This window comes from Nyctibius grandis, chromosome 24 (genome assembly GCF_013368605.1).
Source record: "Nyctibius grandis isolate bNycGra1 chromosome 24, bNycGra1.pri, whole genome shotgun sequence".
NCBI lineage: Eukaryota > Metazoa > Chordata > Aves > Nyctibiiformes > Nyctibiidae > Nyctibius > Nyctibius grandis.
Window position 1 is genome coordinate 344,118 of NC_090681.1, and position 12,221 is coordinate 356,338.

The following is a 12,221-nucleotide window of genomic DNA, read 5'->3' on the forward strand; positions in this document are numbered from 1 at the left end:
AAGATTTTTGTTGCTGCCCTGGTTTTGGGGCTGCTTGGCCTCGAAGGGTGAGTGAGCAGCTCCAGCCCGGGGGGTTTCCAGCAGAGCCCGTCCTCCAGCTGGAGCACCACAAACCCTTGTTTCTGCAGCGCTGTTTCCAGGGATTAACCACAGAAGGTTTCTGTACAAAGGGCCCCCGGGCTCCTCTTTCAGTCAGCCTCAAGAGCCTCACGTTTTTAGCCAAAAAAGGAAATGACCCAGCTGCACATAGCACTGGAACATCTGGATTTTATCCCTGTCATGAATGGGTCATGGCTACGCGCGGCCCAGTGCCTGATTTACGGGAGGGGGAGGGTGATGTCATGCACAAACGTCCCCCGAGACTCCTGCAGTGCGGGTCTAAAACAGTCATGAAAATGTTATGAAGCGCAGGCGAATGGTGCAGGGGGGAGGGCAGGGCCGGGGCTGCTGTGTGGGGTGAGGTGGGAGCAGGGAAACTCGCTGGGAGCCCAGGGTGGCACTGGGGGCGGGGGGAGAGCACCCAGCATTGACCAAAGATGCCCGAGCTGTGCTTCCCTGCGCTGCCCGTGCCTCAGCCCGGCCGGAGCTCAGCACGGACCAGGAATGGCCTTTGCAGCCCTGACGGGCAGAGCTGGGTCTGAGCCGCTGCCTCCCCTGGCCCCAGGGGGTGTCCCAGAAGAGCTGCTCGCTCCAGGCCACGGCGAGTGCCAGGGCCAGAGCACGGCTCTGCCACGGGCTGGCTGGTGCAGCCGCGGGGCTTGGGCAGGGATGGGGATGGGGACACGATGCTCCTCGGTGCCTGGAAGCAGCCCTGTGTAACAGCCCAGGGCACCAGAAGCAGCTCAGCTCCACGGTGACGACGGCTGCTCGGTGCTGGCCCTGCAGCGGTGCCCGTGCTGGGCACGTGCCGGCCGTGGGCTTCCTCCCCTGGAGCTGGACACAGCTGCTCCTGGCCCGGGCTCGCCGCGGTCAGCGGTTTCACTTCCCAGGGGTTTGTTCTCTTTCCAGCCAGAGTTTCCCCGGAGGAGAGCTGAGCCGCTGCTGTGTCGGGTACGGTCTGCGCGGCAGCAATGCGTGCCGTGTCCCTCCCTGGTCTGTCCCGCAGCCACGGGCACAACGGCTGCGGCACGTGGCACCGAGGGGCTGCGCTGCTACGGCACCTCCCAGAGCAGCTGTCCCCGCTGCAGCAAACCTCCTCCCAGGTGCGCTGCCCTTCGAGGGATGAGGAGGAGGGAGGCCCTGCGGGGGCTGGTCTTGTCCCACCTCAACCCTCCTACTGCCAGCAGCCCGAAATAAAGGGTCCATGTGGCTGGATGGGACGTCGCTAGAGTTCAGCTCCTTCCCTTTCCAGGGATGACGTTTCATGCAAAGGGAAATGGAAGAACACGAAGTTCAGAATCTTATCTCTGTTTTTATTTTTAGAGAGGCATTCATGAGGAAGAAATGACGTACTTTGGGGCAGCCTGTAGTGCAAGAGAGTAATTAAAGACAATATTCTTACCTTCAGCATCACTCTCTCCTCAGTGAATTGGCTGTTCCCAGGGCAGGATCATGTTTGTCTGCCGTAATTAAGCCCAACTTTTTTGTGTTGCTTTTGGCTTAAAGTAATTTATCGTGCATGGTAAAAAAATATGAATAATTTATTTGCGAGTTAAAATTTAATTATAGCTTTGCATTTGGCAAAGTGGGGGCAAAGCACTGGCACGATCTCTCCTTGGCATTTAGGGTGGATCTGACGAAGGCAATTAAAATCCAAGTGAAAGTGGAAGGTTGCAGCCCCAGTTTCTGTGGGAGGACTCCCCCCAGGACCGTGTCACTCAAGCACAGTCATGTTGAAAGCCTGTGAGGCAACAAAAGTCTGCACTTCCCAGGTACCGAGGGCAACAGCTCTGACCCATGAGAGTCAGCGAGGGCTGCGTACCAGATCCTACATGTTTATTGCTCTCAGGTCTGTTCCAGTTCGGACTCTGATTCATGACCATGTAATGCTGCTGGAGCCTGTGAATCCTGCCAGCTGCTGGCATCTCACCTCCTCCATTCCCTCCTCTCCCACCTTCTGACACCAGCCCAGCCCCTTCCCACCCCTCAAGATTGCCCCGAGGCTGCTGCCTGCAGAGATGGGAACGGTTTCACACGTGTCTCCCGCTTTTAACTTTGCCTTCTCCCCTTTGCTGCTGCTCCTTGAGAAAGGTCATTGTGCCTCCAAGGCTGGGGTCAGCCCTGATCCCAAATCCAGCGCCAGCATCTCGGGGCAGTCTGTGCCACCAAATATGGTCAGCGCTGGGGAGAGCTGCGGGCAGGCCTGGGGGGGCTTGGAAGGCAGCCACGGGGAGGGCTCCTGCCTGCAGCACGCAGCAGGGCTGGGCTGGGTGGCCGTGCCGGGGTCCAGCTGCTGCCGTGGAGGGAGAGGCAGGACTCCCGGCCGGCAGGCAGGGCTGTGCAGCAGCGCAGCTCTCCCGGCCACAAGGCTTTCCTTCCTCTCCCAGCAGCGACTGCCGCACACCCACCCCAGTTCTCTGCGCAGCCTGGGCAGCACGGAGCCCCCCTGCTCCACATAAAACAGCATTTGCTTGGTGACTGCTAACTATTTGAGTATAATTTAAGATAATGGCCCCATACAACATGCCACTTTCCTTCACTCTGGACTAAGAAGCGTAAGCAGTTTCCACGGTGCCAACCCTTTCTTCCACTGAAAGCCGTTTGCAGAGGCCTCGTGTGTGCAGCCAGCCCCGTGCGCGGGGATCCAGCCCTGCTGCCGGCCACGGGGCTCTGCTCTCCAGCCCCTTTTCGCTCTCGACTGTCAGACCCGTGTCCCCTCCTGCAGACAGGGCAGCTCCGGGCCCTGGGCTGGGGCGAGGAGGGCCGCTGCTGCCATGTCTGCCGCCAGCCCCCTGCTCCTGGGCTGGCACACACGGGCTCTGGGCGAGGCACCCACTCCCCCGCCGCCGTCCCAGTGGAGCCCGGTGGAGCGGAGGCACGGCCCGCAGACACCCCCCGGATGGGGCTCCGGGGTCCTGGCCAGCACGTCCCTGTGGCCTCAGCAGCGAGGGGCACACGGTGTGCTGCCAGGCCTGCGCCCGAGCAGGACAGCGAGCCTGTTAACGACACCACCGGTAGAAATGGTGGAAAAAAGGGGTGCCGGGAGCTTTGCAAACCCCTCTGCGGGCTCCAGTGCCCAGATTCTGTCCAGGTCACGCTGTCGGCACCTTCGGGTTTGGTGTTGCTTTTCTGGCACTTGCGCAACGATCTGCCTCTCCCTGGCAACAGAACGGCTGCACGGCCGCTGGCAGCCGAGGCACGGGGGAGCCGAGGCCGCAGAAATGCCGGGGGCCTGCTCCGAGGGGGCCCCGGCTCCTCAGGCCCCTCCGGTGTGGGCTTCGGCCCGAGCCCTGCCTCCCCCCACCGGGCCGGTCTGTCGCCGGCAGCGGACGCCCCCGGCCTCCTGCCCCGGGGGGCTTCGCTCAGCGGCCGCCGTGCGGGCGGGGACCCCGCGCCCAGCCGGGGCCGAGCCGGCAGCGCAGCCCTGCCATGGCAGCCAGCCGGGCCCGGGCCGGGCGGGGACGCCCGGGGCTCGCCGTGAGGGTGCGCGGAAGAAGGAGAGGAGCCGGCCCGGGCCCGCCGGGGGACGGGACCCGCCGGCCTGAGCGGCCCCGGGCCGCAGCCGCCTCCTGCCGAGGCCGCACCGCGGCGGTCCGTGAGCTGTGGGCCGGCCCTGGCAGCCCGGCACCGGGCCTGGCCCCTCGCCCCCCGGCACCGGGCACCGGGGCTGCCGCCGCGGGGCCGGAACCTCCGCGCCGGGCGCGGGCGGGGCCGGACCCTTCCCGCGGGACACGGGCCTGGCCGGACCCTTCCTGCGGGCGCAGGCGGGACCGGAAGCGGGGTGGCGGCTTCCGGGCGGGCGAGGGAAGATGGAGACGATCCTGGAGCAGCAGCGGCGGTACCATGAGGAGCGGGAGCGGCTCATGGACGTGATGGTGAAGGAGATGCTCACCAAGAAGTCAACGGTGCGCCCGGGGCCGCGGGGAAGGGAGCGGCCGCGGGGAGGGGGGCGGCCGCGGGGAGGGGGCGGCCGCGGCGGGGGCCCGCGCTAACCCTGCGCCTCGCCCTGCAGCTCCGCGACCAGATCAACTCGGACCACCGGACACGGGCCATGCAGGACGTGAGTGCGCGGGGACGGCGGGCGGGCGGGCGGCGGACCCGGGCTGGGCTCCTCCGGCGGCCCCGGAGCAGCGCGGGGTGGCCCAGGCCTCTGCCTGGTGCTGCCGGGCGCCCGGGAGGGAACAGGTCTTGTCCCTGGTGACGCGCTTTGTGGGGTTTGGGGCTTTCTTTTGCTTTTTAGAGGTACATGGAAGTGAGCGGCAACCTGAGAGACCTGTATGACGACAAGGACGGGTGAGTGCTTGTACAAACCCCTTGTCTGGTGCGTGTGCACCTGAGCGTCTGCTGGATGTGCTTTGCAGAGAAAGAACCTGGCGGCTTTTTTAAGTCGATTGTAAACGTGTGAGGAGTAATGCTGGTGCCTGAGACCAGGAATCGAGCTTTGGAAACTAAACCTGCTGGAGCAGGACCCAGGTTGCACATTGGGTGCATACACACTGGGTATATGCATTTTGTTATTTCCTTGGTGTAAGTCATGGGGGGAGGCTGTGAGTTGCCTTGAAGCTTTGTAATTGGAGACTACAGTGTGTTCGGTGGGAGATGTGATGTGGAGCCTCAAACCGTAAGCCTGGTGGGCTGTGAGACCTGATGTGATGTTCTGAGGTTTGCAGGCAGTCTTACTGGAGCTTTGTGTGATCAAAATGCAGCACTAGACCTGGGAAAAGGTTGTATCAGTGTTGGCATGTTTTCCTTTTCACTTGTGACCTGTCCTTTTTCATGAACTCGCAGCTTACGGAAGGAAGAACTCAGTGCCATTTCAGGGCCAAATGAATTTGCAGAATTCTACAACAGACTGAAACAAATTAAGGAATTTCACCGGAAGCACCCAAATGAGGTGAGTAGTTATCTACTTCATAAGAACAGGTGATTTGTGGTCTGTTGGACCTCATCCCTACATAAGCACTTCTTTTTCTTCCAGTTTAATTGTCTTAATATACAAGTATTAAGTACACTGAAATGTCACCTGAGAAAAGAAGATGTGCAAGGTTAGGTAGCGCTTCAGAGGCAGTGTGTGAGCTCCTGTGGGAGCGGTGTGAATGGGAGAAGATGTGAGATGCTGACCGTGTCCTCCGCTTGCTGTGTGATAGCTCAGGAATGTTCTGCTGATGAGCTGGTGTTTGGTCTGGCCTGTCTCATGCTGGCTAAAGTCAAGACTTTTTTCCTTCATGCAAAAATAATAGTGAAGAAATGCTTTGGATGCCTTTTCAATTAGCAGTTTTGTTTGCAGCCTGTTGTGATTTTATATTAATTATTCTGGGGCGTTAGCTGAAGTAATAATTTTTTCTGTAACTTCTGTCTGTTCTTGAAGATCTGTGTTCCGATGTCAGTGGAGTTTGAGGAACTGTTGAAGGCCAGAGACAACCCAAGCGAAGAAGCTCAGAGTAAGTTTGTGGTTTTTCTCGGAGGCCAGTTTAAGTGAGAATACGGTGCTTGCTTGAGAGGCATTATTTAGTGAGTGGTTTGATGTATTTTTCATGTTTCAGAGTTCCACCTCCCTTTTACTAAGTGACTTCTGAAAATTGTTGTTTTGTCCCTTAAATTCTTCTGAACTGCAGCCCGCTGGAATATTCCACAGTAGTGGTGCTCCTCTTGAGGAATGTTCTAGCGTGCTTACACAGCGAAGCGGTCAGGTGTCTGATCAACGAGTATCCCACTGGCATTGTAAACATCTTCCTTAAGCATAAATTAGTCCACAGTTAATCCTTTTCAAATTCTAAAGGATATGTGTAATAAGTGGGGAAGATTAAGCTCATAATGAAGCTCTTCATGATCTTTCCTACAGATCTGGTGGAGTTCACAGATGAGGAAGGATATGGGCGATACTTAGATCTGCATGATTGTTATCTCAAGTACATTAATCTAAAATCATCAGAGGTAAGTGGCTGTATCTGTCTGGGCAACTTCAGTGCTTAAGGCCGAGGGGTTTTTCTTTGGTTGGTTCGTGGTTACTTGTTGGGTTTTTTTCCTTACATAAATAAGTTTATTTCCAAACAGCTACTTCAAAGTCACTGTGTGGCACATAGAGAGCATCTGAATTCTGAATGCTGCTTCAGGACTTGACTCTTTGTTCCTTTCAGTTGGTATCTCTCAACTGTTAATGTAATGATGGCTTTGGAAAAAGCCTCTGTTTTCTGCTGCCAAGTACTGGTGGGTGCCTAAGGCAATGTGTTAGTGCACAGAGAACTCTGGGCCTCTGCTGTCCAGACTAATGGCATGAGCTGGTGCTTTTCTTCTGATCTGGTAACTGGAAACTGGGTGTTAATTTGGCTGCATGTGTATAACGTCTGACTCAAACTTTTTTGTTCTTAGAAATTGGATTATATCACTTATTTATCCACATTTGACCAACTCTTTGATATTCCCAAGGAGAGAAAAAATGCTGAATATAAGAGGTGAGTCTTTTTGCCTACTGCTTTTATGACAGTTGATGAGAAGGAATTTGCTTCTTAAGTGTACAGCTGCTAAGAATATAATTAACGGTCAAACTTGACTCATATAAATTGGGTCACTGAGCTGTAGTAACTCAGTCGTGTTGCTGAGCCCTGAGAACACATGCAGCACAGCAAAAATGTGGAAAGCCACGTTCCACTCTGTGGAAGGACCTTACTGTATCCTTGTAACTGCTGCATCTAGAAATTGTGTGTTGAAAACTGTTGTAATCTTGATTGGAGCACTAGAGGGTAATTACTTTCCAAAGATGTGGTTAGAGAAATATGTTAGAGGCTGATATTGAATTACCTGTGTTCATGATTACTCTGCCAGGTACCTTGAAATGCTTCTGGAGTACCTACAGGACTACACAGATCGAGTGAAACCATTACTTGACCAGAATGAGCTTTTTGGGAAAATTCAGACTGAGTTTGAGAAGAAGTGGGAAAACGGCACGTTCCCTGGCTGGCCGGTGAGCAGTTGTTAAGCCCGTGTGAATGCTTCTGTGTCTGTGATAGGTTTTCTGTGAATCGTTTGTGTGAAGTCATCACTGAGGTTAAGCCTAATAGCAAGGTGTGTAGCTGTGTGTCACGAAGATGCAATTTAATACTAGTTTGAATTTGAAAACCAACGTAACCGCTTTGAAAAGAACCTTTTTTAAGGTTTGCATATTACTTATCTTTTCTGTTGTTCCATTGCTCAGTTTAGTGAGAGAATTTTTCTCTGTGAAATGAACTGCTTTTCTTGAGCTTAGAATATTATATTACATGAAGTGGTGTAGGGTGTCACAAAGATCTTGCATGTGGGTTTTCTTGGCAGAAAGAGACCAGCAGTGCACTCACTCATGCTGGAGCACACCTGGATCTCTCAGCGTTTTCCTCTTGGGAGGTATGTTTTCAGTGCTCTCCACTTAGTGATAAATCTTGAGCAGGTGGAAGCTTAAGTAATTTTGTTTCTTTTCATTATTTTACGTACTGTGCTTTTGCCTCTGACTCTGTGCTCTGAATAAAACTTTGATTATCCCAATGATTTAATTTCTCCCATTAGGGAGATGTAACTTGAAAGATCTGGTGAATTTGTCACATTCCTCATTTTTCACTGAGGAGTGGAGCACCCTCAACAGTCCTTTTTTTTGAATGCTGTTTGTTGTTTGGTATTTGTTTTGGTTTTTTTTCTTTTGTAATGAGTTAAAATGGACATACATCCATATTGTATTTGTTTAATAGCTTCTCTGTTACTGTGATTTACTTTAATTGAACAGGAATTGGCCTCCCTGGGACTGGACAGATTAAAATCAGCTTTACTGGCCCTGGGACTAAAGTGTGGCGGGTAAGATGCAATCTTTTTATAGTTCCTTTTCAGTTTTTGGGGTCTTCCTGTCTTGCATTCCTTGATGGGATACTTGTTTTGTTGTCTCTGTTGTACAAGAATTACTTTAATAATGTTTGAAAGACAAAACATCGAAAACCACTCAGGGGATACTGCGATCTACTGTTTTGAAAAGTGTCCTGTGCTGAAGTCTCTTGTATAGAATAATTTGGCTTAAGGAATGAAGACAAAGATAATAGGAAATCTCATGATCTCTTACAAGCTAAATTTAGAACTTTGTTGCATGAATTCAAATAGTTATTGGGAAATGTAAAACTATGGTTTGGACTCGACTCCTCCCTGCTTCTCCACAGGACTCTGGAAGAGCGTGCTCAGAGACTTTTTAGCACTAAAGGCAAATCCCTAGAAGCACTTGATCCTTCCTTGTTTGCTAAGAATCCGAAGACAAAAGGAAGCAAAAGGTGAGTTCCTAAAGGTCGTTCTCAGGTTGGTGGTGTTCTCTTCACTTGGATGAGAAGTATTCTATAGACATCACTCTTGTATAGTCGTGACAGAGAGATTCTTAAGTATTAGAAGCTTTTCATGTTGCACCAAATAGTCCTGAACCAAAGGGAAGGTAACAGAGCTGCATGGTTTGTGTGCAGTGTAGTTTACATGAGCTGTTGGTACTTGTTTCTGTGTTCTTGCTGTATACAAGTCAAATGTGTCTGTAGTTGTCCAGTGTACAGATGATGTTTTCAGTTCTGGAATGGACTTCATAAAGTTTCTCTATCTGTTTCCAGAGACACTGAAAGAAATAAAGATCTTGCATTTCTGGAAGCTCAGATTTATGAGTATGTGGAAGTTCTTGGGGTAAGGATTTTATTTTGTCTTCGAGCTTTTTATTGCAGAGCTGTCAAATAGTGGCTGGAAGGTCATCCACATCTTTACCCAGTACTTTCATAGTCAACATGCCTAGAAGAGTCATTTTCATGTCCAGAGTCGTAATGTTTTAAAGTGCATGTTAGCAGATAGCTTTTTCTGTCAGATGATGGATTATATTTCCATTAGCTGATTATTTGGCAGGCTTTTGTGAGCAGGCCCAGATACAGAGGTTGCACGTTCCCTTGGGGAAGCCTGTCTTGTCTTTTTTTTTTTTTTTTTAACCTTCTCTTCTAGGCACCACATCAATGTAGATAATTTCTGTTTTATGCCCAAGTCACAGGGTATTGCAAAGTTTTACTTCTTCTGCCTTGATGCTTGCCTTAAGTCCTTGCTTCAGGCTGGGGCGATGGCTTTTAGCAGGGTGGCTGTTGCTGTTAGCTTGTCATCTTGGAAGCGCTAATGGTAGTACAAGTTTTTAGTTCCTTGGAAGTAGGAAACGTTATACCAAAAACTTAAGGTTTGGGGCTAAATAAAATGCGAGTTCTCTGCTTCGTACTGGTCTTTCATTCCCCTCCCTCTGTACATTGAGGATGTGTTTCACACTGCAAGTTTGTCCTTATTTTGTTGCTCTCGTGTTGCGTGAACAATTTCTTCTCTTGTCTCATGCTGTAGGAGCAGAGACACCTCACCCACGAGAATGTGCAGCGTAAGCAAGCACGGACTGGGGAAGAGAGGGAGGAGGAGGAGGAAGAGCAGATCAGTGAGAGTGAGAGTGAAGATGAAGAAAATGAGATCATTTATAATCCTAAAAATCTGCCTCTTGGTTGGGATGGCAAGGTAACTGAGACTGTCAGGTCTGGAAAAGTGGGAGATGTCGCTGACCCCACACTGTTCTGTTTCAGCCTGCCGTGGCGTTTGCCTAAACTTTGTTTCTCTTCTCTTGTCAGCCAATCCCGTACTGGTTATATAAATTGCATGGGTTAAACATCAACTACAACTGTGAGATTTGTGGTAACTACACCTACCGAGGTCCCAAAGCTTTTCAGCGTCACTTTGCAGTAAGTAATGTTTTGCTACGAGAACACCAGTACTATGTTCAGGTAATCTTTATAAGTAGTAAATCACTGGAGTGCCTGAGTGGCACTTCTGATTCTAAAATGTGGGTCTGGGTTGATGCTGCAGGGCCGTGTGATCGGAACTATGAATTACGTAGGGCATGCTAAGATCACTTCTGCAAATTTCTGTATGGTCCCTTCTTGTTTGAACACTTTAATTCCAGTATCCAGGTCTGATGGGTGCAGTGTGCCTGTTGACTGCCAGTGTATTGTCTGTCTAAAACAGCAAAAAAATACTTTTATAGAGGTTTTTAGGACTGGTAGATTTGTATTTTGATAGTATTTGTTACACCCTGTCCAGATGTTAACATGACCTTTAGTCTTTGGCATTGCAGATGAAGTGGCATTCCCCCTTGTACACTGACCTCTTGCCTCCTCTCCCTAGGAGTGGCGACACGCTCACGGGATGAGATGCCTGGGCATTCCCAACACTGCACATTTTGCCAACGTCACACAGATTGAGGATGCAGTCTCGTGTAAGTAGTGATGGCAGAACAGGGAACGTGTGGCATGAGAATGCTCATATCAGCTCTTGACAAAAATTTGTCTTACCCTATGACCAGAGACCCAAAGAGGGTAAGAAACATGGTACGTGTGGGATGATCCTTCCTTGGACCATCCCTCCCAGCTCTTAAAAGGAGAGTGGCTTTTTTTTCTTTGTTGGATACCTGCAGCAGTAGATGCTTGCTGGGATTGCCAGCGAAGTGTTCGTTTGTCGCCAGCTGTTTTGTCTGTGATGCTTTGTGTATGGAATCTCAGCCAAGTGCAATGGGCCACCGTTTCCTTAGGCAAGAGTGTGGCTACATCATCTCATGTAACTCTTTCCTAATTGATGTTCGTTAACATCTTAATGGGGAAGCCAGAAAAACCTTCAGAAATGGTAGAGCCTATAGGCAGATTTTGGAAACCTGTAGTGCTTAGGATTTACAGGGATTATAATTTAATGTGGCTAATCTGTGCTGGTGTTTTGAGGAGGCTCCCTCATGCAGAGGTTGTTTCTTGAATCTGCCCTACTTAAGTTAACAGAAACAGGTTATGGTTCCTGGAGGTAAATTAATTCTTGCCTAGAAGAAACCCAACAGGTAAAGCCTTGATTTCCCAAACAAGCTATTACTACCTTTGGAGCTGTATCTCTGAAGCAGTGTTTTTGGACCTCTGTGTCTTGTGTCCCATCCTGAATGATCACTTTAAAGCCTTGTTTGCTTTAATGTTTGTGCCTTTCATTAAACCCTCCAGGGGAATGATACTTTTGTAATGGATATTCAACACAATCCTGGACTGCTGAAGTGACAGTGTTTTAAAAGGAAAAAAAACCCTCATGTGTATATCTTACTAGATTAAAAACTAGTATCTCAAGGGAAATGGCGTCAGACCCTGTATGACTTTGTATTTACAGTGTGGGCAAAGCTGAAACAACAGAAGGCTTCAGAGAGATGGCAGCCCGACACAGAGGTGAGATGTTAGAGAGGCATTTGGATGTCTCTAGTCCTGTGTACATGGGAACCCCCCATTTACCTTGCATGAACTGTCTGCCTCCGTCAAAAGGATTTCTAAGTTGAGTCCTGCATGTGCTGGGGAGAGAAGCAGGAGCCTGCGGTGCTGGTGCACAGCTCCTGGCCGTGGTGAGGGACGAAAAGCACTTGTGCTGTGTTGGAAGGTAGTTCTGATCAGAGAGACTCGGCCCTTTGTGTAGGGATCTCTCAATACACTGCCTCACAGTACCAGTGTCTATTTTGTGAGCAGACAAAGGAGCTGCTCTGAGCAGTGTGTTCACTTATACCAGTGCCTTTTCCTAAACTTCTGCCTCAAACCATTTTTCAACAGTATTCAGGGCAACTGTGGGAAATCCAGCCTGTATTACAGCTTGTAATTACTCTGGCTCTGGATAAGCTCTTCCCCTGGAGCCTGCTGGTGGATCCACTGCATGCAGAGGGGTTCTTGGCAGGGTGGTCGTGTTCAGCAGCGGTACTGGAGCTAAAATTCAAATGCTGTAGTAAACCCAAACCAGGCTCTGTCCAGGTGTCTCTAAACTGTTCATTCCATCCTAGGAGGAATACGAGGATTCCAGTGGGAACGTGGTGAATAAAAAGACCTATGAAGACTTGAAACGTCAAGGGCTGCTGTAGCTTTTCCCTGGTGAAGGATTTCACATCTGAAAAGCAAGTAGATGTGTCAGCAGCTCTGACTCTTCTTCAGTTTCTGAATTTTCTATGTGCATGAATGTAGATTTCAAGGATACTTTATAGAATCACTTTCTAGTAAGCCCCTTGTGAAACGCAGCCTTGTGATGTTATTTTATATTAAAAAAAAAACTTGAAAAATAAA

General features: G+C 50.4%; 1 protein-coding gene across 1 annotated transcript; it reads left to right on the plus strand.

Annotated features, from left to right (window-relative positions):
• Positions 1-3,770: 3,770 nt before the first annotated feature.
• Positions 3,771-12,221, plus strand: SF3A3 (splicing factor 3a subunit 3). Its single transcript, XM_068417816.1, has 17 exons — positions 3,771-4,004; positions 4,112-4,159; positions 4,340-4,392; positions 4,888-4,993; positions 5,468-5,540; positions 5,942-6,033; positions 6,469-6,551; positions 6,922-7,060; positions 7,408-7,476; positions 7,850-7,917; positions 8,271-8,378; positions 8,700-8,769; positions 9,454-9,618; positions 9,729-9,839; positions 10,282-10,372; positions 11,293-11,348; positions 11,945-12,221. Exons 1-17 carry the CDS (start codon positions 3,909-3,911, stop codon positions 12,020-12,022), a joined length of 1,506 nt encoding a protein of 501 aa, XP_068273917.1. The 5' UTR covers positions 3,771-3,908; the 3' UTR covers positions 12,023-12,221.

Excerpts from the sequence above, each read along its gene's own strand:
- SF3A3 (XM_068417816.1), top strand. The coding sequence starts at position 3,909 with ATGGAGACGATCCTGGAGCAGCAGCGGCGGTACCATGAGGAGCGGGAG. Across the intron at positions 8,379-8,699 it reads AAGACAAAAGGAAGCAAAAG|AGACACTGAAAGAAATAAAG; the intron begins GTGAGTTCCTAA and ends ATCTGTTTCCAG. Across the intron at positions 9,840-10,281 it reads CTTTTCAGCGTCACTTTGCA|GAGTGGCGACACGCTCACGG; the intron begins GTAAGTAATGTT and ends TCCTCTCCCTAG.